General features: G+C 41.8%; 1 protein-coding gene across 1 annotated transcript in view; it reads right to left on the minus strand.

The window, feature by feature from the left end:
- NPSR1 (neuropeptide S receptor 1) overlaps nucleotides 1-20,524 on the minus strand; it is a 78,222-nt gene extending 57,698 nt beyond the window's left edge. Inside the window, exons 1-2 of the mRNA XM_063323936.1 lie at nucleotides 20,487-20,524; nucleotides 8,021-8,309 (exon numbers count right to left, since the gene is read on the minus strand). Coding sequence (XP_063180006.1) covers nucleotides 8,021-8,167 — 147 coding nt within the window. The 5' untranslated portion in view covers nucleotides 8,168-8,309; nucleotides 20,487-20,524. The remainder of the gene's footprint in view (nucleotides 1-8,020; nucleotides 8,310-20,486) is intronic.
- Nucleotides 20,525-26,207: the final 5,683 nt, after the last annotated feature.

Raw genomic sequence — 26,207 nt, forward strand, 5'->3', positions numbered from 1 at the left:
CCTCTGAAATAATCACTTTAATTATAGGCCATGCAAGAAAATGGAGGAGTCTAGATTTTGCATTATTTTGACCCCAAGTACAAGTTCTGGAACCTTGAACTTTCAATGTTCAGGATAGATTTGCTATTTTAACATCCCCCTTTTCGGATGGAACAAAAAAAAACAAAACCCAACCCCCTAAAAAAGCAAACCAGGAAGATTAGTTTTCCTCAGGCAGACAGGTGCCATGCAGTTTGACTGATTCCAGTCAGGGATTTATAGTCAGTTTAGTTTACCTCTAAGGCAAATTGCACTTTGGACTGCAACGCTGACAAAAATCAAAGATAGACGCTCATCGGCACAATTTAATTAAGGAGTCTTAAAGGTACTGGCACAACCTCTAACATAATTCATAAAGTTTTTAAAACTAAATAAACAAAGCAAAAATAAATAAAAACCCCTCTGTCTCATACTGCCAGGTTCCTCCACAGCAGAAACCCTAGAGGAGCCTTGTGGGGTCTAACTGCTACCTACAATTATCTAAAGGGAGGGTTCAGAGAAGGTGGAGCCAGGTTCTTCTCAGAAGTGCACAACGAAAGGACAAGAGGCCACAACTAAGAGTTGTAACATGGGACATTTTGATTAGATATTAGGAAAAAAATGTTCATCGTGAGGGTGAGGGTTCATCTCACTGGGATGGGAGCCCAGAGAGGCTGCAGGATCTCCATCCCTGGAGATATTCAAAACTTGAGTGGAAATGTCCCTGAGCAATCTGGCATAATTTGAATTTGCTTTCGAGCAGCTGGTGCAGGTGACCTCCAGAAGTCCTTCCCTACCTGAATTATTATGCACACACAAGTACGCATAAGACCTATTTTCTTAAGGAATGTGCTTAAAACTAAAAGGTACTTATACAGACATAATCAGATGAGCGTTTTGCACAAGTTGTATATTATTTATTGTATCATAGAAACATGAATAACTCAGATCTTTGTGGGAATCTTTACATAAAATAAAATTCACCCTGCAAGTCAAAAGTACGGTGTAAAGGCTACTGGCATGGGAATAACACAGACATATTAGTCTTAGAAAAAAACACTTAAAAAGCATAAGGTGGCACTTGTCTTATGCTTCCACAGAAGCCTGAGATGAAGAATTTCTGCCAGGGTGTGACCAGCTTAAACAATGAGCTCTCAGAAATAAAGTACGATGCCATTGAAGGGATCATGACTGTTGTTGGTTTTATCAGCTACAAAATAAATGTTCTTTAACTTCTTCTTAAGAGAGAAGAAACTTGGTTAAAGTGCCCACTGGAAGAAGCATTCCTACTCCTTCTTGCGTTGAAACTTTCAACACAAGTTGCGTGGCGAGAAAAGCAACATCAATCTCTGTTGGTGTGTAGGCGTATGCTGTAGGTGTGTTACACATACTTAGATGTAACTAGCAGTTCTGACTGTCAAGAAGGAACAAAGTAAGGGGCACCAAATATTTTGCCAAAAGTGGGACAGCGGTGGGCATACTTAGGCTAGAAGTAAGCCTCATACAGTAAATGTCAGGCACCTGAACGTGAAAGTTCAGATGATTAATTCAAACTGCCTCCTAATGCCAAAGAAATCTGGGGCGGCGGGGGGAAGGAAGGTAGATTTGGGGAAAATACAAAAATGGTTGGATTGCCCTTGATTCATTTGCAGGTAGACCTTGTCTCAGTGAGAAAGAAACACACTAACAACTGCGAAGATCACTGACATTTCATACCCTACTTGTCACAAGCAGCAGAAATTGTCCTGTAATACAAGCACATTTTGAAGGAACGTTCTCCGTCTAGCAAGGCAAAAATGAGAAGATGTCTCCATACAGAGTTCACACAAGATGTTCCTGAAAATTTTGGGAAAGCAATTTGATTGACACTGAAAAGCTCTGGGAAAACTCATGTGAAGATAAGAAAGACTGAGAAAAGAGAAAGTTCAAAGCTAAGTTTTATATTTTGTCCTTCAAAGTGCTTCCACTATGACTGAATTTGAGAGAAACATGTTTGGGCAGGGAGCAAGCCCTCTAGGAGTTGATTATTTATCTTTTTTTTTGCTAGCATTGCCTGGAATGGAGCCTGATTCAAACTTCATAAATGCTAGTTCAGCCCCAGGTTTGCCTCTGGGACCGCTGCTTTCCCATTTCAATGGCAATGGTCATGCCTGATAGTTTTCATATCTCCTTCTGCACAGAGGCTGCTTTACTGAGATGATTTCTCACAGGATGGCCGTGTTATCCTGCTAGCACATGGCTACAGGTCCTTCTGGCGATCCTGGGATGTGCTCCCACACGAGGCCTTCACAACACGCCAGAGGGGCTGTCAACAGTCACTTCTCCACAGGTCCTTATGGTTGGAAGAAGGGCACAGCTGGAAGGGACCCAGGCTGGTGTTTTCTGTTCTGCCAAACTTGAGAAGCAGTTTTGCCTGTCCTTGCGTCTATATGGTTTTGCACTCATAGTCTGTGAATTTTAACATGTTACATAGAGGAAAAATCTATCATATTTTCACCCTTTTATACTTAGGGAAACAGACCAGCTGAGGAGGCCTAGTCAGTAAATCAGGACACTTTCTCATGGAGAGGGGTAATTATGTTATTAAAATTGCTTTCACTTCTTTTTGAAATCTAGCAAAATTTTTTGTGAATCCCCAGGTTTTTAAAATGTGTTTCTTAGCTCTGACTTCACCATCACAGGCCAGGCAGGGTCGTTTCAGTGTGCAGCATTTAATGCATGTGAATTGCCGTGATCTTTCCAAGCTCAAACAACAGCCAAACAAACCACCCTCACCCTACCCAAAAATCCTCCATAGGTGTGACTGGAACAGAGGGGAAGAATTTCAGTCAATAACAAATGGTAACAATAGAATTTTACCAGCATTACCAGCATTTACTAGCGTTTGCCATTCTGTTGCTTTTTGGTACAGGATGGATAATAAATGGCAGCAGTACTGCTCAGTTATTGCAGGATTCTTTTACCTGTTTCTCCCTAGGAAACCTGTGCAGAAGATGACAAGCAGGTATCCTTAATTTTAATGTAATCAGGAAAGATATATTTTTCACGGTGTACCTATCTATTTTTCCTAGAACATTATCAACATGAAGAGGTAATATTAGGTCACTCAATGGTCCTTCCATAATTGTATGATTTTGATGGCCCTGTTAAAAACTGTGAAATGCTGTTTTTTCTTAATCACAAAAAGGGGGAAAATTATTAAGTATACCTAATCTGTACAGTTAAAACATCTAAAAAAAGAGCCTGAGGAAATTAATACTTTCTAGGCATATTTATATAGAAGAGGCAGACAGATGCAAACTCTGTGGCTGTGTGGACCATGAAGTCAGAAGTATGAGGGTTGCTAGTATAAACCCACCTAAATCAGTTGGCTCACAGCCACCCCCAGCCCGGCTGTCATACAGACAGATCACTTCTGTTTTGCATTTAAGCTACAAGATGAAGCCAGCCTGGCCAAAAGCACTGCAGATTTGTTTCACAAGGAGATAAGCTATTACATTCTCAGTGCGGCATCTCAGGAGTAGCAACAGCCGCTATGGCATATTTCAGAGGCTGTGTTCAGGAATTCCTGACACCTTATTTGTGTAGACTTAATTCTCCTCCTCTCCCCCCACCGAAAGATTGCGAAGTTACTTATGAATTATTTGATATGCCTATTTTTCTAAAATGTATGATTGTATTTGCAGAGATTACCTCAGAAATTTGACAGCACCCATTATTATTTTTCTATTATGTATTCAATGATGGGATGCTTTGTGAGGTGTGCTTGAAAATGAGAATGAGCAATAGCATAGGCGAATGCTTTCCAGGAGACAGACAGACTCCTGCATTTGGATGAAATGATACGTACAACAGATTCTGACTTAAACATGCTCTGAGGACACCTGGAGCCAAATCCTTGTTACCTGATAATCCTGAAAAACAAGTCAACACAAACCTTCTCTCCACGCATTGGTCTCCTCAGCTTTTTGCTGGAAACATTAAGCCCTTACCTTTGTAAAGAGCTTTAGGCTCCACGGATAAGCAGCACATACTCTTAGATTTGTGCTTACTCTGGCATGGCTATACAGTCCTGTTTAATACCTGAGCTATGTGGACTAAAACATGAAGGTACTGGGAATGCTACAGTGTGGGGGGAAAACAGTCAGAGAGTCAAACATTCCTTCCTGAAAAAAATTGGGAATTAGATTATACATATAAAATAATTTGTGGTGGAGCTGATGTTCATGTTGTTCCTCCTGAGAGCTCTAGCACTTCAGCATCACTGCTGTGGCGACACTGCACGACACAGAGACCAGGTCTCACGGGGCCAGAGGGCGTAGGATGTCAACATGTGCGCCAGTGATTGGGGTTCCCGCCTGGCAGGGGAGACACTGGGGTTACCAAACAACCTTGGGAGTAAACGACAAAACCTTTGTGTCCTGCTGCACAGGTGAGGGTTCAACTCTACACATCAGAAAACAAAATAAGAAAAGGCACTAGATCACAGAAGTCAGCCAACACTCCTGGGAGGCAGGAGATGATGGTGGGAACACAGACCCACTGAGAAAGGAATGGCAGATGGGACTTTTCTCCTTTCAAGCACTCTGTTGCATCAAAGTAGGGCATCCTGTTTCTCAGCAGATCTCTTATGAAAGAGGTGAGCCCTACTCCTCTCTGAGGACAAGCTGTCAGGAGGACTCCTATCCCTGGGATTAGGGAGGAGCTTTGGGGCTGCTGGGGGCCTGGCAAGTTGAGGTGCTTCCTCCAGCCCTGATAAAGCTGGCCAGCCCTGCGGACAACAGGGTGAACTTATTCTGAGATTCCAGCTTTTCTCCAGGCAGGTTTCTGGTTTGCGCCTCATCAGGTTCACAGAGTTAAGAAGGTCCTAAAGTGGAGGAAGGCCACAGGTGTTCACATGATCTCCGTTCTTTTCTGTATTACTGTATTTGGCAGAGGGCAGTTGACACTCGCTGAGAGCCCTTTTACACATAGATTAAATGCATATGAGGGAGATTGTAAAGGGATGTAATGAACTCTCCTTTGGCCTGGGAGGTTGGAGCTGTAATTAACACCAATTTGCACATCTGTTCTGAATTTGGTGCTGACACAGTCAAGAGGACTTCTGATGCTCGTGGTTCAAGACAGTAAGCTACCTGGATGCCTCATGTAAAGGTACGTGGGAAGAAATACGGTCTGGGCTTTCAGGGACCATTTGCCATAACAGAGCAGGAAGACCTGAATGTAGATGTGGGGATGAGCCAGTGCCTTCGCTGTGGGAAGCACCAGCTCATCCTGCACACTGTGTGGTGTATGGGTGCACCCAATCCTGCCCCAAAGGCTGTGACTCTGTGCCCCAAGAGCCAGCCTAGTTAGCACGCATGGCCACGGCCCCATAGCAGACTTCATGGGCAAAGCCTTGGCTAGTAGCTGGGCAAGGGGCTATGGTAATGACTACCAGAAGGCAAATGTGCGTTCCCCCAAGTGGATGAAATGCTTCATTTCCCAGACAAAAAAAACGAAAAAAATAAATAATCTAATTCAACTGGCAAAATGCTTTCCAATCTGAAGCAGTGCAGGATTTAGCTGTTAAGCTCTGAAGAGGAATGGACAGAAACTCAAATGCTTCTGAAACAGGGAGCTGGGAAGCACTCACAGCTTATCGCATAACAGGACTTTTTGGCACTGAAATGCTCTAAGGCGCATTATTTTACTTTTGTCACATTGCCACAACAGTACAACACAGACACTACCTTAGGTGGGTACAGGCTGTCCTTTTGAAGCATGGGAGGAAAAGAAGAAACCAGCGCTTGCTCCTGTCGTTCGAGCAGCGTGTAAGATACGCTACGTGGCTGTCCTTGGGTAAAATAATTAAAAAGTCATTAACACAGGAACTGCTCCAGGTACAGAGTGAGCATCATTCCCTTGTCTCCGTTGATCTGCTTAGGTCATGTTTTCCTATGACCACTTTGGTAAGACGGGTTACACCTGCATTTCCCAAACAGAAATGACTTGTGTGCCCTGTGTTGGACTTCTGCATCCCGGCACGCAGGCTGTGGAGATAACCTGTGTTGTGGCTGTTCATCCAGCCTGCCTTAACTGTCAGCCATGGGCTACAATGTGTTCGAAAATCCCAATAAAAGGCCAAACCCCCATTTGTAGCTATGTTTTGAGCACTGAGATCTGGTTTTTAATCACCCAATTCCAAGCTGAACCTTTTATTGCTGTAGCTACTTAACCCTTGTGAAGAGCAAGGGGATGCTGCTTGGCTTGCTGGAAGGGGCAAGGACACATCCACAACGTGAGTAGCGCTGGTGGAGGACAGCCAACCAACTCAGCAGGTATCAGCAGCACCTTCCACACGTGAGCTTTTACAGAGAGCTGAAATTGCTGGCAGGGAGCCCTGTCTTCCCTGCACCGTAGTCGTCAGAGCAGGTGCTTTATCCCTCCTTTCCTGCAGCAGCACCAGCTGTCACTTGTCTCCAGAGTCAAAATATTTCCATGCCTATCTACAGCTAGTAATTGATGCGAAATCAGTCAACCTCCTTGCAAAGTTCATGCTATATATGCCAGAGCTAGATGTCTGACAGAGGAGTGCAAGTCTAATGAGAAGCTCTCAGCTAACAGAATCAAGTTTCCTTTAGCAATGGATGGGCATGCATGACTATCCATGGTTCCCTAATTATTGTAATTTCCTCAATCTCCCTATTAAGGAGCATTTTTCTGCCTGAGGACTTTCTAATCACAGAATTAATTGTCACTTTTAACATTATAGAATACTGCTCCCGTGACATTGTTCAGATTTACAGCCCTAAGTGTGGAGAAAAGAAAGGAGATAAAGTTGTTAAAAATATTTTTCTTGTCGCTTCTGGTTTTTTCAAGAACATTTTAGGCATGGAGGCAAAAAAAAAAAAAAAAGACAAAGAAAAAGGATTTTCATCCTTGAAGTCCTAGATAAGAAAGTACTGTCTTATCAAGAAAAAAACATATCAGCAGCATGTTAGAAGAAACCATAATTAATTAACCATAGAACTACAGATCAACTTTTTCCTTAGCAGACGTGGAAACCTGTTGTAATTCCACTGATTTCACTGGCATTGTATCAGAGCGCTAACAGTCTCACAGGAATCAAAATTGCCTCTGAACATACCTCCTTTTACCCAACATATTGTCAAATGTTGTAAGTGCCTGTACCTTTCCAACTGAAAGTGATCTCTCTGGTCCTGAGCTCCAGAAGGAATGGCAGGGTACTCCTTGTCAGACTTTTAATAACTTCTACTTAACTTGTACTATGTGTCACAACACCGGAGTGACACACGGCAGGCAGCATGAAATTAAGCAATGAGAACAGGCACAGAAATCTGAAGGAAAGATGAATTTCAGTACCTCTTTCATCTTTTTTCCTACATTCATATGTTGCAAGGGTGATATTTGTTTGGGGAGATGAATGAATACACTTCCCATGTCATTCAACAGCATTCACTACTGAATGATTCATCTGGTGCATTCTTAACAGCAGCTTTCAAGAGATGCTGCATCCCCCGTTCAAGTTAAAAGCAAACAAACCAACTAATTTGAATCTGCCCTCGTGACTAAAAAAAACCAAACAACCAAACAACAAAAAAAACCCTGCAAAAAACCTTCTCGCTTGTGTACAATGTTTGTTGCAGCTGGAAAATTGAAAAGAAACCCCTTATGTCAAGATGATGTCTGTAAGAAATTACACAAAAGATGTGTTGAACTAATACAAGCTTTTGTCTACAGGTGCACTTGTAACTACAATACCTCTATAGAAAAACAGTATTGTCCCTTCTTGGACTGAAAGTCTGAACTCCAATTCCTACAACTATTTTGTTTTTCAGTAAACGCCTCACACATGCTGTCCGCTGTCTTTGCAGGGGAAAAACCTACAAATATCTGGGCAAAAAAGTTCAATAATCCTACTTGCCTCCCCACAGAGGTGCTGAAAATGCACCAAAGCTGCAAGCATGTGAGAAAAGTAACGCACGCCTTAAATGAATACCTTAAAAGAATAGTAAAAGGATCCCCACTCCTCTTCTGTCACCACTTCCGTGAAAGTCACCGTTTCAGTGCAGGTGACAAGGGTAAGATCCAGCCAGCCGGTGCCTCCCTGGGAGCTGCTGCTGGCTTCTGTGGAGCCGACCTCCATCACTGGATTTTGTTGCGAGTTGTCTAGGTGCTTGTTTTTGTGAGAGTTAACGCAGCCAGGCTTCTCCTGTAAAAGCGCAGCAACAGAACCAGCTCCTCACTGCTCCACCGCTGGCTACCAGAGGCGTCGGGCTTCAGTGCAGCTGAGTGATAAAAAAAAAAGAAAAAAAAGAAAAAAAAAAAGCCAAGCTGGCATTGTCCCTTTGAGCTCTTCTTCGCTACAACTCTGACGACAGCTCTCCACATGCTCTTTCCAGCAGCAGGAGCGGCAGCCGGTAAGAAAGTCAGCACACGTGGACCCAGCCATGTGCCTTGTGGACTCTGGACTATCTTGCACCCCAAAAGTTGCTAGCTCTGGAGTCAGGCACACCTGTAAAAGCATGGACCTCCTCCCTGCATTCAGCTCAGGAGCCTGGCTACTCCCCTCAGCAGCTTTGCTTATTTACCCTAGCTCAACCCGCTTTGATTTCAATTACCTGCAGAATTATGCTATATCCATATACAAGCACTAACACGCTCTCCTGTATTAGCAAAACCCTATTAAATTTTTAAGATTAAGCTATCACAATTTCGCTGTCAGTGTCTGTCTGAATTCTGAAGTTGCCTTCACCAAGAAAAAAAAATACCTTAAATAGGCCTTCGCACTTATCTTTGCAAAGAGCTCAAACCTGATGCACACTCAGTACGGGCAGTGCTTTCTTCTCCATATGGAGAGCCTGCCTGGAAAGGTATGGCTCCAAGGGATTGCTGGTGTCACTTAGAGGCTCAAGGACTCTTCAGAACAAGATAATCAATTATCTTTCTACTTACTGATTTTCTGGGCTCTTAGTTCACTTACCCTCCATTGATTCGGATGTTTTTCCCTGTCTCTAGTCGCGTTACCCTGGGTTTATATCAAGACAGCAGGTGAGATTGTGCACACCTTCCCTGACCGTAGCACATAATCACATGTAAATCCAGAACTTGTTCAGCTTTGTGGAGGTGCTCTGCCTTAATACCAATGCAACCCTAAGCAGAACATGATGTATTTTCCCAGCCATCTCAATTTCCCTCCCAACTCAATTTCCCATTACCTGCTCACAGCATAACCTAGTCCTTTGCTTATGCACGTGTAAGCACAGATGGCCATGTGGGCGCTCAGGAGGAATTAAACTCCTCGCTGGGGCCAGCACAGCACACCCTCTGCCCAGCTGCTGGAGCAGGGGTCTCCACAACATGCCCACAGCATCCACCCCCACAGTCCAGGTGGGTCTGGTTACATGAGCAGCAAGAAAGGAGTGGCTGCAGGGACCTTCAACTCCCAGGGCCAGTAATAGCAGGGGATGGGGGCACAAGCAGTGAAAATCAGGTCTAGGTTTTGACTCCGAACCCTCCCAAGTTGAGACATGTCTCTATCTAGGGCTTTGGACCAGGCTGCTCCAGGGATGTGTGAAACCTCCGGATGTCTGAGCATTATTCCGGCCTCTCCAGCAGATCATAGAATCATAGAATGGCTTGGGTTGGAGGGGACCATAAAGATCATTTACTTCCAACCCCGCTGCCACGGGCGGGGACACCTCCCACTAGCCCAGGTTGCTCAAAGCCCCGTCCAGCCTGGCCTTGAACACTTCCAGGGATGGGGCATCCACAGCTTCCCTGGAGTCATTCAGAGGAGAGCGTTCATCCAGGCCCATACAGATAATTAGTACCAGTCATGATGAGAAAGGATTGGCCCTGATCCATATGCACCAGTAATCAACAGCAGCAAATGATGCATAGGTTGGAATGGGCTCAGATAAAAAGAAATATTCCAGAACCACTATGTTTTGATGAAAACCATTGGGAAATGCTCATTAATATATTATCTAAGAGAGAGGAGGAAATCTTTTTGAAGGTTTTTTCCGACTCATTGTACAGGTAGAATCTGAACCTCTGCTATGAAGTATTTATGTAGCATCCAAGCTTCCTGAATGCTTCCTGACAGTTTTTTGCTCTTCTTACTTCTTCTTACCTTGCTTTCTTATATTTACAGAATTCTCCTTGTTAGAGTTAAAAGTTATTGCACTGAATGTGGGAGGGTTTTTTGGCACTCTTATTCCTACAGAGCTGTTATGTTCAAGCATATTACAGGCACTAAGAGGCTTTTCAGTAGTTATATTGCACGGCACATCGTGCACAGCTCTCAGGACTAACCAAGAGTGACTTCTCTTGTGGCTTTGCCAGCTGCTTGCACTAAGTGGTGCTTATGGTGCTAGAAAAGGCTATACCGTGCCCTGCTCCAGCACTTTGCAGTCTACACAGGGGTAATTCAAGTTTTCCATCACTATTAGCTTTTCTGTCTTTAAGTATTTCTCAGTCACTGTCACTGCCCTGGTTTGTTGATGGCTGGTTTTGCTGAAACACTGTTTTCTTTCCATTTAGTCACAGAATTTGAAGCCATGGGCTGTCTGTGGCACCACATCTATAATTAACATAATTCTCTAGGATGCAACACTTTGTTTTCAAACCTCTACAAAGTCATACCAGCTCTCCGAAATTTGGGGTTTGGGGTTTGTGTCCGTCCACCACCCCCACCCCCTCCCCCTCGAGACTAAGCCAACTATTTGAAATTAACCTCTGAAATGAATGGTGAAATAAAAGTTTAATTACTGAATCTCAAAAGCCTATAAAAGGCAAGATCAAATCCTAGCAGTCCTTCTGTGGAGAAGAAATGGCTGGCTGACTGATTCCTACCACTGACTATGTTGTTTTCCTTAGCCAGGACATTGAAAAGTCTCCAAGAACTTTTGGTGCTTGAAGAGATTTAGATAGTTTTACAGAGAGAGAAATTGAGTCTTCCCCCTGCTTTAATATAAAATGCTCTCAAATTAGTATTCTAACTTTTTGTTCCTAATGTATAATAAAATGTGATACTGCTTGCTTAACCTTTTTGAATGGCTTTTCTTAAATTCACATTTGAGTATTACACTGCAGGAAAGATTAGGCAATTTTGAAAATAATCTTTAAACAGGGGAATGGATTATTTGGAAGAAGAATAGAGGAGTTGTCTCAGGAGCCACTTCATTGGCCATTCTTATTATCTTGACCTCAAAATCTACACAAGTTTAGTTTTCTTAAATATAGCCTTGAACCAGAGGACCAGAAAACCTAAGAGCATAAATGGCTCCAGCGAAAGCTGAAGAGACTACTCTGCAGTTGCAGTGTGTAACGACACTGATATCCTCCATGTGCAGGCACATGGGGGGACATTGCAACACGTATATTGTATCTCCCCACAGCGGCATGATTTTCCTTACGGGAAAGAGAAGGAAACCTTGCACAGCTGCAGAAAGTGAAATCCAGAGAGGTATACAATGCGACAAAAGCAGGTGCTTCTGGAAAAAAAAGACACAACGAGTCGAAGTTTTTAAAGACCGAGAACGAAATAAATAGCATAGATATTGATTATTTAAGCCAGAAATTCCTCATGCAGAGACTCTGGTCTTTCCTGCACAGCAGCTGTGAAACACAATAGATGGAGATGGGTCGTTTTGTACGCCACAGTGTGGACACTCCACACCAGGTAGAGGTGCCGTCGCAGCCACAATGGACTTTGCTCTCCAAAACCCAGCAGCAGTAGGAGAGGGCACTATGCAGGAATATGTAGCTCCTCCTGTGCTATGCTTTTCCCTATTTTGTCTTCCCTGGTAGAAACTGCTGTGTGGCAGTATTTGTTGTGTATGGTGTTGATAATTTGCCAAAAGTCAGCCAAGCTAACTGTTCCGATGCGTCTAATACTTAAAAAAATCAGGCATGTCTGAAATGGACAGAAAATAACATCTGCTTAAGTCTGTATTACTTTTCACAGAGAATTCAGAGTAGATTTCTCTTTGCTGCATTTAGGCAGTATTGGAAGTAAACTGAAAAAAATATTTGGGTTCTATCTATTTGGAGTTTCCTGCACTCTGGTGTAGTTGAACACAATCATATTAAGTGCAAAGAAGAAACAATGCTATCCGACTGCACAAAGAAAGAGAAAGAGGTATTTCTTGCTTCTAAAAGAACAACAAGTTAATTGTTTTTCTGTAAAAAAAACCAACCAAACAAACAAACAAAAAAACCCCATGCTTATCCAAATTCCTATATTCTGGCCTTGGAAGAGGAAGGTCAGTCTGCTCTTCCCAATGCGCAGCCTTCTCTCCAGAAGCTGAACATCTGGGGCAGCACAGAGGGGTCCAGCTGCCGACTCTGGGAGAGCAGGACCACTGGAGAGCTGTGTTCCCACATCCCCGCCGCACAGGAGAGGAGCAGAAATCACACGTTAGCGGCACAATTCGTGTTGTCTGACGTAAGTTCATTTTCCTTTAGCTTACAAGCTGCTTAGCATGTACATTGTTTTCTGTTGACGTCGTGCCTCTGGAGGACTGCAGATCTGTTCGTCACGGGTAGGAGATACCCAAACAGGCTGAATTGCCACCCTCAGAGCTAGGACCCACCAAGGCTGCAAGTCTCCCCGCAGCCTGGGCTGTGACTGGGAAGGGATGCCTGTATTTCTGGAGTCTTGGAGGTCAGCGCTGTGTGCGAAGGAAGCGAGGTCCATATGTGCCTTAGCTAGGAGGTAACTATTCCCCTTGCATTTGCACTCGCATTTTTTCATTTTTTTTAGCCCCTCCAGGTGGAGACATCAAGTTTCTAAATCTTCAAAGACTTGAAATAGCAACCATCTTTCATGAGCTAAACACAGTCACAAGGTTACTAGGTTCTCTTGACAGAAACCTCTAACTCCCATTCTCTGCCTTTCTGAATGAAACAGCTGTAACTTAGGGTTTGAAGGTTCAGGGGACGCGGCAAGATTTCAGAAGCTGGTTTCATCCTCACTCCCAAGCATTTTATTTCAGGATCCGTGATGCCTGGGATCCTGGCAGCAGCATGCTGACACTGCCAATCTCAGCCATCCCAAGTTGCTCTTTGCAAGTGTGTGAATCTCGGCTACACGCTGCAGAGACTCCTGGGTTGTGACTCTGTCCCAGCTGCACCACACGGGTCACCTCGGGACATGGAACTGACAGCCCGCTGAGTTCGTCAGTTCCCCAAATTTCTGCGTTCCGGAGTTAGAGGCTGGCAGCTGGAGCTGAGGAGGCTTTTCCTTTTACGAAGTAATTTGTGTTTAATTTTCATCCAGAATCTGAACAAATTCAATTTTGAAATACTAAAGCCTTCAGAGAATGAGATGACTGCTCTCTGCTGGGCTCCAGCCTGGTCTCTGACCTGTCGAGTGTCTATCCAGCTTTGACTCAGATCCCCAAACTGCCAGCAAGTGGATACTTCCTATTCATTTAAGTTTTGGATCAGATGGTTTGCAAAAGTCTAAATTTTACCCATAGTAAAGCACTGGAGTCATAGCAATTACAAAGCATTTTTATAAGAGTAATGATAAAATATGAGCATGCTCTTTCTTTTCCATGGGTAACTTAAAAAAATTTTAAAAGGAGGACATTTTTTTCACATCTTCATTTCTGTTTGTAGTCTTAATTCAGATTGGTCCATTTTACAAAAACGATACACAGCCATTTATGTTTTTGCTAAGAAGTCTTGCAGAAGAATAAGCAATCCTTAAGGAATTATCTTTGAAAAGAGCAAGCAGATGAAGAAAACTCATAGAAGAATACCATTAAATATGAATATCATGCTAGTGGAACTGTCAGACACCCTGAAATTTCAAATCCCTTTGCTCTTTTCCCCTCAATATAACCATCAAGAAAATCATATATTTCACAAGGGCCTGATTCTGCATTCATTTAGTCTGTTGCAGAGTAGGATTGCTTCCTGTTCAGTGATTTGAATTGCAAGTAGCTTTAGCGAATAAAAGAGCCAAGCCCCATGAATTGAAACAAATGCGTGATAAATGTGCATTCCTATAAAATATTGAGGCGGTCAAGACAGCCACTTGGAGTATTCCAATTTTTAAGCAGCTGAGCAGGTAGCCAACATGTATGGCATCCATCAGGTCCTGGCACGGAGTTACGCGTAGGGATTACGGTAGGTAGGCAGAATAGATTCACAGCTCACGTTGTCACCAGAAAGATTTTTTCCTTCAAAATCTTCCGCTTCCAATTGTCAAGGCACTGTCTGCCCTTCTCAAAGCACCGGCGTGCCCGCTGCAGCTGGAAAGGGAAAGCAGCTCAGAAATAAAGCTGCGCTGCCAAATGGGAAAGGCAGCTTCAGGTGATACCTGGCTGGCTCCCAGCACACCCGGCAGGCGAGCAGCCAGCCTGCTCGACCCCATCGCCCAGCAGACCATATGTTCATTAACTGGGCGACTGCAGAGAACAAAACACCGGCCATATGGATGTCCTGCCCTTCTCCTCCCTCTGCTTAAGGTCCCGGTTAACTACAATGAGCGCTAATGCACGTTGAGACAGGGGCAGAGAGGCTGTGCAGGCGCAGGTACTAGTTCCCATTTAGTCTACAGCTGGCACCAGCAGCTTGTTGTGCATTTATAGTCTTCTGAGCTATGAGCCGGAGCCTCAGCAGGGCCAGAGCTCTGTTTTGCGCAGTACAGGAAGGCCACTGGAGGAAAACTGAGTTTGAGGCTTCCACAAGCCAACTTCTTACAGTGTTTTAAACAGCCACCACTGATACGTACTGCCTTTAACCTATATAAATAGGAATTATTTTCAATGCAGTTTATGTATTGTTGCTTTAAAGCATTTTTCCTCCCTTTACTCATGTTTAATTGAACTAAAACCAATTTAACAGGCAGTTGGACTAGATGGTCATTGCAGGTCCCTTCCAACTGAAAATTATTGTGTTGTGTTGCATTGCATTGCGTTGCATTGTGTTCTGTTCTATTCTATTCTATTAACAAAATCTTACTTCATCTTAGACTACAGCATACAGATATCGTGTCATATCTGGTGTGGGAGAGAAATGTTTCTCTCCTCCCACTCTCTACCCACCCTGTGTGCCACTTCTGGTGGTTGCATACAAGACGTCCTTTCCATTATTTCCACTCAAGCCTGCACTGATTTGGAAGCTGATCCCCCTTTAGAGTGCAGAGGATGCCTGGAGCTGATAAACCTCTCTCTTCCTCTGCAGGGGATGAAGAATAATCCAACAGCTAAAACACAGGCTTGGAGTTCAGGGAAGAGATTTAGTTCCTTTCTCCTCTGCACATTCCGATTCTGACCTTGGCCAAGAGACTTCCTTTCCCATAGGGGAGAGCTTTGTGAAATGAAGGTGTGACAGAAACTCATGCCCTTCTGGCTGCCACCCTTCATCCACCTGGTCTCTGCTGTCTCTGTAGTTATCCTTGGGCACACAGAACACTTGGAGATCATTCAACTATAATTTTTGACAGACCCTCTATTAACAGGGACCTAATCCCCTGTTTAAAGAAGGGTGAGCCCTTGCAGCACCACAATCCTCGAGTACCAAATCTGAACAGAAGAAATCAGCAGTGAGCTGAAACTGCGCTGAGCCTCCTTTGCGAAGCAGGGGTAGGAAAAGCCACGCAGCGAGCGAGCTGTTCATTTCACAGCAAACTGAACTTTTGATATGAATTTCTGTTGGACAGAAGATTTTAAAAAATACAATTCTAGGTAACGTTAAAATTAAAGTTCAAAGCATGGCAAAACCAAAAAATTAATACATTAGGACATATTTTAAGACTATAATACCAGAATTAGTTTACAATCAAATGGTACTACAGATGCTGCAGAGAGGGAAGAGGGTGATCTAGGGAAATTAGTCTAATCCGTCAACACTAAAAGCTTGGAAAAGACCAGCAGAAACCACAATATAGGTCAAAAAATGGAGGAACTCTGTGCCCACAGGGAGGTAGGTGAGTAAAAGAAAGTGTGGGAAGAAAGAATTTAAAATGCCTGCATCCCAGTTCCCCTTTCTATGGAAGAAGTTGTATCTGAAGTAATGAATACACTCTGTCTTTTGGCGATGAGCAGCAGAGTGGAGGTACAGATTTACAACAGAGGTGGAAAGGCACTAGATGAATTGCAGGACTTTTTATTGCCAATTACAATTTCATGTCAGGGTTATTATTTATTAAATATAGAAGCAGCCAGTTGAATTCTAACTGCTCTCAGGCTTAATTCCACTTATAAAAAGGCTGAAGAAATTATACAGAGCTAGAGGAAAAATCCTTTGCAGTAGCAGGCATGCTTCTGACTGCCTGCACATGGACACACACACACATACAGAGAAATAAAAAAATCACAGTATGGAAGGTGAACAAGTTACGCCCAATTTCCCTTTAATAAAGCCTAAGGTAGAATAAAATAAATGTACTGCACTGCTACCACTAACAGGCACCTGAAGAACAGTGTAACCTCTTCAATTATTGAAGATCAGTTTTTTAGGATCTCCAGAAAAAGATACATTTCACCTACTGCTCTCCCCTCCAAAAGCAGTGTGTGGACAGAAGAAAACCCCTGTTTGCAGGTGAAATGTGTTCAAGGTCAGAACTTATATGGGGGGGGGTCAGAAGATAATATTGACCACAATATGCAATTGTGTTCCAGGGCATTTCCCTAAAGGAGGATGATACATATTTTCAGGCATCAAAAGGGATGAGTTATTCAAATCTCAGCAGCTTTGTGTTGGCGCTTACTTAAAATCCACTGGGTTTCAGAGCTGGGGAAAGGGAGAGAGACCAGAGAGAAGTGAAGAAATACTCACCAAAGGAACTGTCTCAGCTTCATCAGAGAGCTCGTGTGGACAAAACCCACTTTGCTCATTCTGGCATGTGTCACTGCATATTGCCACAAGCAGTGTGCTTAATAACATATGTTGGCCAGAACAGCGATCTAGATCTGGTACACCACAGAGCAACTTATGATTTTTTTTTTAGTGTTAGACAAATAACACCTAAAAAAGTCTTCTGCAAGCCAGCTCTTCCTAGACTGCAATATAGACGTAAATTACTGAGTCTTGTGTGATTCAAAAATTCATTTCCAAAATACTACAGTCTTTTGCTAATACATTTTTCAGGCATACTTCTTTGGATATTGTCTGGCATTGTTTAGAATATAAAGGCAGTATATTAATGTTCCTGATCACATTATGAAACATATTTTCATTTAAAAACAGGGAAATGGACTGCTATTATTTCCATTTCTGCACAAATAAAACCATTTGATTACGGTTCCGATCCAATGAAGAAAGAGGATTAAAACAGGACTGCTCCACAGACTGACTTGGAAGCAGAAAGGACAGTTCAAAGAAACAATACTGTCTAAAAAAAAAAAAATACAACATTTAGCAACTGACATAAGGTTTTGGATGTACTTGATGTAAGTATTCACATCCCCTAGTGATCGAACATGCAGCAAGTTGTAAGTAGGCAAATCAAGTGAATCTGGTATTTTTGTGTCCCCATATTGTAATAGACTTTTGTGGCTCTTGTTGTGGCATTTCAATAAGATGTGCACAATGATTTGGATATCTTATGCTCACCATTGATTCTTCGCTCACCATTGTAAGTGGGAGTATTACGATACAAATGCTCAGAGAAATGTAACATAGTTTGTCATTTTCAGAATGGGTATAATTACCCAGTTGACCACATTACACCGCAGCAGCCTTTGCTAGCCAGGGACGACTGCTCTATTTGCAATGAGTTATGGACAGGTGGTGCCAGATCTTCATAGAAATAAAGGGGCTCAAATCCCTGCAGGCTGTGCCCACGTATGTGAGCTGACAATCTGGCTTGCTGACTCCGCCTGGGAGTAGGTTATTGATTTCTTCGTATGTATAAGCAGACTTGACTTACTGTTTATACAGACAAAAAAACATCTCCATTAGTTAGGCAACAAATTTCCAGTCTTTGCCCAAACATACCTCGAAACAAGTCATACAGTTCTTGTAATAAAGCTATACAGGGTAAAATAATAGGTATCATCTAGAAAACAGGAGCGCAAAAAGTTGCCAGTGCATAATAGTGGTGTGGGTAGAATACCTAAAACAGCAAATACAATACCTATTTTGTTAAAGTCATTAGAAACAAACCTGAAATCAATGTGGGAGATACTTGTTGCTCCTGCTGCCCAGAGCTGAGTTTTCAGAACATTTAAAAAGACCAAAATTGATGAAGATTTCCCTAGTTTCTCTCTTAAGAAAAAAAAAAGAAAATTTGAAGAAAAAAAAATTATTGTTATGCTTCCACATTTGTATCAAATCAGGGAGAGATTAAATGAAGGAAAAGTGAAACATCTCTGCACTTGAAGCTTTCATAGTTTTTGTAGCACAATTTGCTTTAGGAGAAAATAATGCTTTCTGTGGTTATGAACACGCAAAATGATTCTAGACTTTATATGAACTGCTGCTTGGGGATTAGATGAGGATTTAATATCTTTCTCACAGAAAGGATTAATTAAAGCATCTCTTCTTTGGGAAAATGATGAGCAAGACAATTTCATATGTATATAGAGCTTTTAATTTATTTCTCTACAGAAATAAATCGTGTATGATGACTTCTCATTTCATATCTTTTTCTTTAAAAGAAAGGAATAATGTTAGAATTTTTCCATAGGAGTTGCTGAAGGGGTTTTACCACGCTTTCAAAATGTCAAAAGAAATTGAATCCTGGGAGTCTCCTTTAGAAAACTTTGAAAATCTAGTGTTAGGAGCTAAACAAATACTGCTTAAACATCACGAAGAATCTGTCCTTTTGTTTCATTTTTTTCCCATGCTAAACAGTGAAATTGGTTAGGAAGTCTACTGGCTAGTTGATAGATCTAATTGCTTTTCGCATTTCCATGACTGTCTCGGGGAAAGTTTTGCTACTTTTTTCACGAAAGGCCTCAATTGTCATCAAAAAGCTGAAGAGTGCACACACACAATTTTTTTTTTTTTTTGTTGGTAAAAATTTTCAGGTTTTGACTTTTGTGATGCAATTTTTTTCTAATGCAAGCAGACTTCTACCATGAAAAATCTGTGTTTTCAAAAAAATTCCAATGCTACATCAAAATACTTTTCAGTAGGCTTTTTCTTTTGTCCATCCTTACTTGCTAATTCTAGGAATCTGCTGTTGGATTTTTTCAGACTCAAGTGCAATTTTGATTGTTTCGTTGTTAACGCACAGCTGTTATTACCACATCAGATTATTTGCTGAATCTGATAAGAATGATGATTTAAGAATGGCGTGATGGTTTTGGACATGGCTGTGATTTCATTTCACCTGTAATGATGCGGGGGACTAAAAATGTCCTATATTTAATAAATTCTGGAACAAGATTAGTGCCTAACTTTATTCAGCTTATTTATGTGCCCTGCACTTTTATTGTCTCTTCAGCAAACTGAAGACAACAGAGGCTCCTGGACTGTAACATTTGCCAAAAAAATAATGAAACTTTTATCCAAGTGCAGGTACATTATAGTGTCTGCTTTAAAAAATGGCTCATGGGTGAATTGATATCTCCCTTGTTTGACAGTTCAAGTTTGTGTGTGTATTTTTTAAGCAAACACTCTGGAACGATCATCTAAAGTCAGATATTCCAGGTAGCTAGAGCTCATTTTCTGGTGTTCAGATTTGGTCCACATAATGATATTCAACTGAGATGACAACGTATTTACCATCAGTCAAAGCCCAGAGCAATTACAAGAAGCATACCTACCTCTCATTTTCACAGTAGGATTTGTCTTAGCAAAGTACTGTTTACACACTCTCTCTAGCTGAATTATATCCCCTTTTGCAGCTTAACTGGAATACTTTTATACGAATTGCGGAGGCTGCTCTGAATGCACAGCTGCAATGTGCAAGTGTCCAATATGTTTCAGTCAACAGAAGGCACGTGCAAAGGATGCTTATCCTGAAACACTTACAATTTAAGGGAATGCAAAAAATAGGGATAAGCACTGATGGGCTGCTGAGAGGATGTGCTTACTAATTTGCACTGATCTCTAGCATTTGTTGACTGTTCTTGTGGCACTCATGGAAGAAAAAAGCAAGAATTTATTTCTGTATTTACTCATTGCCCCTTTGTGCAGAGTTTCAGCTGTCCACACTGCTGCTGTTTAAGTGACTGAATGAATGAAAGAATGAAAGAAAACGGGTCTTTTTAGTAATAATAGGGAAATAATATTGAAACCCTTCTTTCCTTAATCTGCATTTTCCATTCCAAAGATCTTAATACATGGATTTCTAAGATGCATTTCCTGTTATCAGTCATCTTGCTACCGACCATCTGTCACCAGAGCTAGCAGCAGGCACTACAAATAGCATCTGAACTTTGGTGAAATCTGTTCAGGTAAAATGCCTTTCACCAACTTCTGTTTAATTTACACGAAGACGCAAAACTGGGAATCTATGTTAAGTCACAGAAGAGTATGAAATTATATTTGCAGACCTTAGCAGCTGGTGTTTTGGAGAACTCAGATGAAAATCCAACTAATCTGGCCTCAGACCTCAGACCTCAGGGTCTGAAAGTCTGGAAATGGCTTTCACCACCTTGTGTCAGGAATGACATAAATTAGAGCATCTCACAGGAAACCTGCTGGCGCCTGGCCCCCTCCATTCTCTTTCTCCACAAAGCAGCAATCCACGATAGCTCCTGTGAAAATAAAAAAATAAAAAAAATTAAAAATCATCCATTATTTTTTCATGATAAAAACAACAGCAGACATGTCTGAACTCCCTCCAGCAGTGATATGAAAGTCTAAAAGAAATAGGTACTTTACTGAACAAATGTAATTTTAAAACAAACTAAAAATATCTGTTTTAAACCATCAATTCTCAACTTCTTTGTCAAAATTATTTGACCTCAAACTAATTAATCTTACTCAAACCAAACAAGCATTTTTGTGAAAGCTATTTTACAAGAATAATTTTATATTATGCTTGTAAATATTGTCTTATTATTACTCTTGTAACACCTTCCCGTTTATGACGTGTTCAACACCAGCAACCCTTAAATTGTACACATTTTTTTGATGAAATATCTGTCAAATTTTATACGTAAATTTATATTATACAGAGATATATATAATGAGTAGATATTTAAATGGCTCAGGCCAAATTTCAGAGCTTCCTGCGTATTCATTTGACACCCAAGACATCGATATGGGAAAGCAGAGTTAGTTTGACAAAAAAAAAAATAAATCTGTGCAATCAATGCATATCTCATACCACAAGGGTAAGAAGTGATGAATGGCAAATGGAGAGTAAGATCTAAAGAAGCAATCAAGAACAAAGACTCTAATGAAGAACTTTATAAACTTTGCTGTGCAGCTTCTCCCCATAAAAGCCTGTGACCTTGACTGGATTTTCATGCCTTGCATCTGGCTCATTTCTTCAATTCCAAAATGCAAGAAGTCTAAGGCAATGTCTTGTCAACTTCTGCTACCCTTTTTTATGAACATCTCTGTCCCTTGCTCAGGGGACTGAGATCTCTGTCCTGCAGCACAGCACAGGCAAGAACACAAAAAAAGCAGGCAATATTCCTACTGATGAGAACACCCAAGAAATTACCACATAGTTAGCATAACAGGGACCAGCGTCTCTTGGATGGAGTGGACCACAGTATTGGATGATCTGGTCTACTGATTTAAACACCGCTCAATTTTGAGGAGTATTTGCCTGAGCTTTATAAGGCAATCTTAGCCCATAATTTTCTTACAGATCTTTTCCAAGGAGTTCAAGAAAGGATCAATGGCCTGCAATTTTACAGTCACTGCCATGATCCTGTAAGATAAATATGGATTAACTGCTCCAGATTATATATTTAACGTAATAAAACGCTTTTTTAAAGGTATGGAAGTGTGACTTGGTCATGTATTTTAATTATACTTAAAGAAGTCGTGTCAGCATCTAATTTGCTCTGTTCGAATCTTAACATGCTCCAAAGATAAATCTCTTCGGTTTGAAGAAGGTTAAAGTAGTCAAGGGAGCAGATCAAATAATTAGGAATAGGTGAATTTAAAATCACTGTTCCAGGTTGTCAAATAGATTAGAGTTCAAAGACTGAACAGTAAATTATACATATATATAATATACATGTACAATTTCTCATTCCATTTTTGTAATTGGGAAAAAAAAAGAAGAATGTATGTTTTATTCATTCATCCCAGACTCACTAGATACTCAGTCCTAGATCGGCAACTACATTAAATAAGTTATAGAGAAATCTTTGGAATACCTGTACAAAATTAACATCAGACTGTATCCCAACATAGCGTACCCATAGCTCAGTCTAGCTGAGACTGGGTATGTGTATTAACTTTTATACATCTTCTCCTACGTTACTTTTTGGAACTATGCTAATAAATGATGAGGAGAGGAGGACTGGGCTCACTAATACAGTGAAATGAAAATTGAAAATTTCAGCTTTGTTGCTTCAGCTCAGGTAACTGGGGTTTTTTAGTTTAATTATGCATAGATGAAGCTATAATGTTTCAAGACTTGCAAAATGAAGAAAATTAAATATTCCAGTGGGAAAGTGCTGAAGTTGTAGTTTCTCTGCCCTTTTATTTTAGCTGAAACTCTTAGCTAAGTTGAACGCTACTTGTGAAGGCAAAAAGCCATAAGGCTTTATTGTACTGACCTCTTACTGGTTCTTAGTGGTTTGCCTGCAGTCGATCCCAGATCTTAGCTGAGTTGCATCATTTAGGAGCACCACCCTTCAGCCCAGGACAGAGGTAGACTACTTTCGCTCCTCCCCTCTGTTCCTGGTATGAGCTGAGCTGGTGGGTAAGAAGAGATGGATAATGGAGAGGGGAGCATCGTCCTGCCTTCCTCACCTGGGCTCAGCTCCTTTGCTCACAGTGTAAAAGGGCTCATCTCCAGTTCTCCCCCAGTGTCTCCCCCAGTGGGGCACACCCAGTGTCCCCCAACAGGTTCAAGTTTTCCAGCTCAGGGAACACAGTCGTGTTCAGGTTAAGAACATACTTTGAGTAGCAGGTAGGTTAAGACTTTGACAACCACCTGTGGCATTAATATAGTGTCTGGGTTTTTAAATGCTTTTTTACAGCATGGACTATTAAGCCATGTTGGACTGTCCCTCCTGAATGCTATAAAGTGGATAAATAATGTGTTCGTCTCTCTCTGGTTTCTGTGCCTTTATTGCTACCCTTCAAATGGAAGAGTTAACCTGACAATTTCACATCAACAATTAAAATGAAAGAGCTGAGCAATAGTTAATTTCACAACAAGGAGCACCCTGAAGGCCACCCAAGGCAATACGTGCTAGAGCAGCCAGCTTATGAAATGACCGCATTGCCCGAGTGGCCATGTCCTGATGATGTACTTGCCTCCATAATGACACCTCATTATTGAACGCGTTGCATTTGATTGCTGCTGAAAGGGTTTCAGTTGCAGCCCGGCAGACTCTCTTGGGACAGGGAACTTGCTTGCAGTTCCAAGCAAACCAAATCCACTTGTGAAGGTGAATTTCCAGGCTTGCCCTGGTGTATCCTGTGTATCTGTGCAGTGGGGAAAAGGCAACACTATGTGACTTCAAAATGAAGCACGGCACCCCTTGACACCTAGCTTTCTTCTGGAGGCAACAGCGAATATGAACTTTTTTCCCGGCTCTGAGTGATGGCTCAGTTTGGTTCCCCAGCCTGAAGAGACAAGACTAAATTTCATTTGCACGCAATCGTTGTCCCATAATTATATTTAAAAAATCAACAGCACAGCTGTTCTGTGGCATGCCTCTTTTGTAAGGTACGTTGATGCTACCAAAATCAGTGACTTTCCCAAGAGCTCGCTGCCACAATCGGGTGTAAGAAACCTTGAATACAGCAGCTTGTGAGCAGATGATCAGATTCTAGCATTTTGCAGTATCGTGACACTTTTTTTTACCCAAATAGCTTTTCAAAGACAATTTTAATTCCATGCATTCTCTGAAAATAAAGCACAAAGTGCAGGGCCTAGACTTTAAAAGGTGGGAATTGGCTGCTGCCTATGTGTGAGGCATGTTTCCAAACTCAGATGGGAGTTTGAGGACAAACCCAGCATTTAAAACTTTTATGGATTGCCTGGCAAAGTTAATAGGGGCTTGACAGAGCATCAGTGACAGCGGTGAGGATCTGGAGAAAGAGCTGGTACTCCATGACTCTTACCACTGGAACCCATGAATAAGAGAAACGAAAACTAACTGTGCCGATATTTAAAAATCAGCAACAGTGCTCATCTAGCCAGACCCCAGCATCCCCAGTAGGAGCTCCATGTTCTGCCCACAGGAACCAGAAGGAAATTCCCTACAGATGCGGAAGGCAGCAGGATGGGTTTCTCAAGGTGATTACAGGTGACTGCCACACCAGTCTTTCCCACAGGGTTCCAGCAAGAAGTTGGAGAAAGGACACAACTGACAAATTACATAAAGCTCACGCCAGTACTAGTCACACTACTGCACAGTTTTCCCATATCATTGAATTTTCCACTGTCTCATGTCCATGAGCACACCTACACCTTCAGCTATTCCCAGCTGCTGCGCAGACTCATTTCATTATCCTATCTTGAAATGGAGGAAGCTAAAAAGCAGGATTTCTAGCTCATGGAAGCTTTCTTCCCTTCACTCCTACAATCACTATTCTTCCACTTTGCCTTTCCAAACTTTTGTACAAGTTGACCTCTGTACAAAGGTCTGAAAGCGCTCTTCTCTGAGCAGCTGTCTGTTGAGAGCCAAAAATTCACAAGCTTTCGGTTTCCCAAACTCAAACAGAGACACTACGGGCCCTGCTGTGGTTCTGCAGAAGCTGCCCGGCATTGAGAAAAAACACAGTGTGCCTGATGTGTGTGAGATCCAGCACTTCAAATAAATCGCTGTCTTTTGATAAAAGAGAATCCTGCCTCCTACTTTATCAGCAGCTGTTTTTCCTGGTCACTAATGATCGTTTTTACTGTCCATAACACGTCAATGCCATACACAGCAGTGTCTCCTAAACCAGGGGCTTACTGGTAACATCTGCTCATCAGATCCTACTCAGTGCAGCGATAAACCAACTTTGTCAGTGCAATTACGAATTCACAAGAGGACTCAAGCTTTGCACCGCTACTCTCCACCACCCTGTGTGACACCCAGGCAGGTAGGCTCCATATATAGCCAGAAGAGTTATGCGCTTGGAGCAAAGATCCTAAAAGTTGACAAGCAGAATGAGGGAACACTCGAGCCAACTAGGAAGAAACACAGTGTTACTTAAACCCTAGCTACATTTACAAATTCAGTATTCTCACCTGCAAGAAACTTAAAATTTACAGCCCCTCCTGTAGCTGCAGATAGGCACCACAGCATTTCCACATAGCAAGACGAGTTCTCCATCCAGAGAAGCTACAAAATAGACAGGAGCAAAGTAAGACAAGCCCACCATTCCTTCCGTAAAAGGCCCAAACTTTAAAAGTCTGAAGCAATTGCAGCTATAAAGCAACTGCCTTCTTCAGTGTTTTCAAATAGCGATTGCAGCCATTCTTATTCAATAACACCTATTCCCTTAGCAAAAGAGGAAACGATAATGCCAGTGAATAGAAGATATATGATATATAATGTGAACATTATGAAGTACCTTATTTAAGCATTAATCTTTAATCTTCACATACGTAGTGACAACATACAATGATATTTGCTGGAGGCAACTGTTCTTTCATACTGACACAACAGCATTATTTATAGCAGCAGTGCACATCTGAGCAACAAAGGACCATGAAAGGTAGCGATGAAAGATGCATTGTAACAAGCAATAAATCAGACAGCACTGAGTTGTTAAATGCTAAAGAAGAGGAAGCCACCTGAAAATAACATTGTGATTTAGCAAAAGCCCTTTAAAATGTGCTTAATGCTTAAGTTTCTTACAGAAGTAGTGAAATTTAGGCTTATATTCGGAATTAGCTATGTTCTTAACTGCTCTGCTGAGTCAGGGTCTAAAGGAGGATGATATTTATGATGATTTCTATCCAAGTCTACAGGATAAACAATGTTTTCAGAGAAATTCATAAGGCTATCAAACACATAGGCGCATCTCAGTCGATAACAACAAATATCACTGACAGAATGAACTCTATTAGCATTCATTTGAGATTGAATTAGCGGCATTCCTGTAGGCGTTCGTTTTTCACCTTCCGCTAAAGAGCTTTT

The sequence above is a fragment of the Chroicocephalus ridibundus genome, chromosome 2 (assembly GCF_963924245.1).
Source record: "Chroicocephalus ridibundus chromosome 2, bChrRid1.1, whole genome shotgun sequence".
Lineage (NCBI taxonomy): Eukaryota > Metazoa > Chordata > Aves > Charadriiformes > Laridae > Chroicocephalus > Chroicocephalus ridibundus.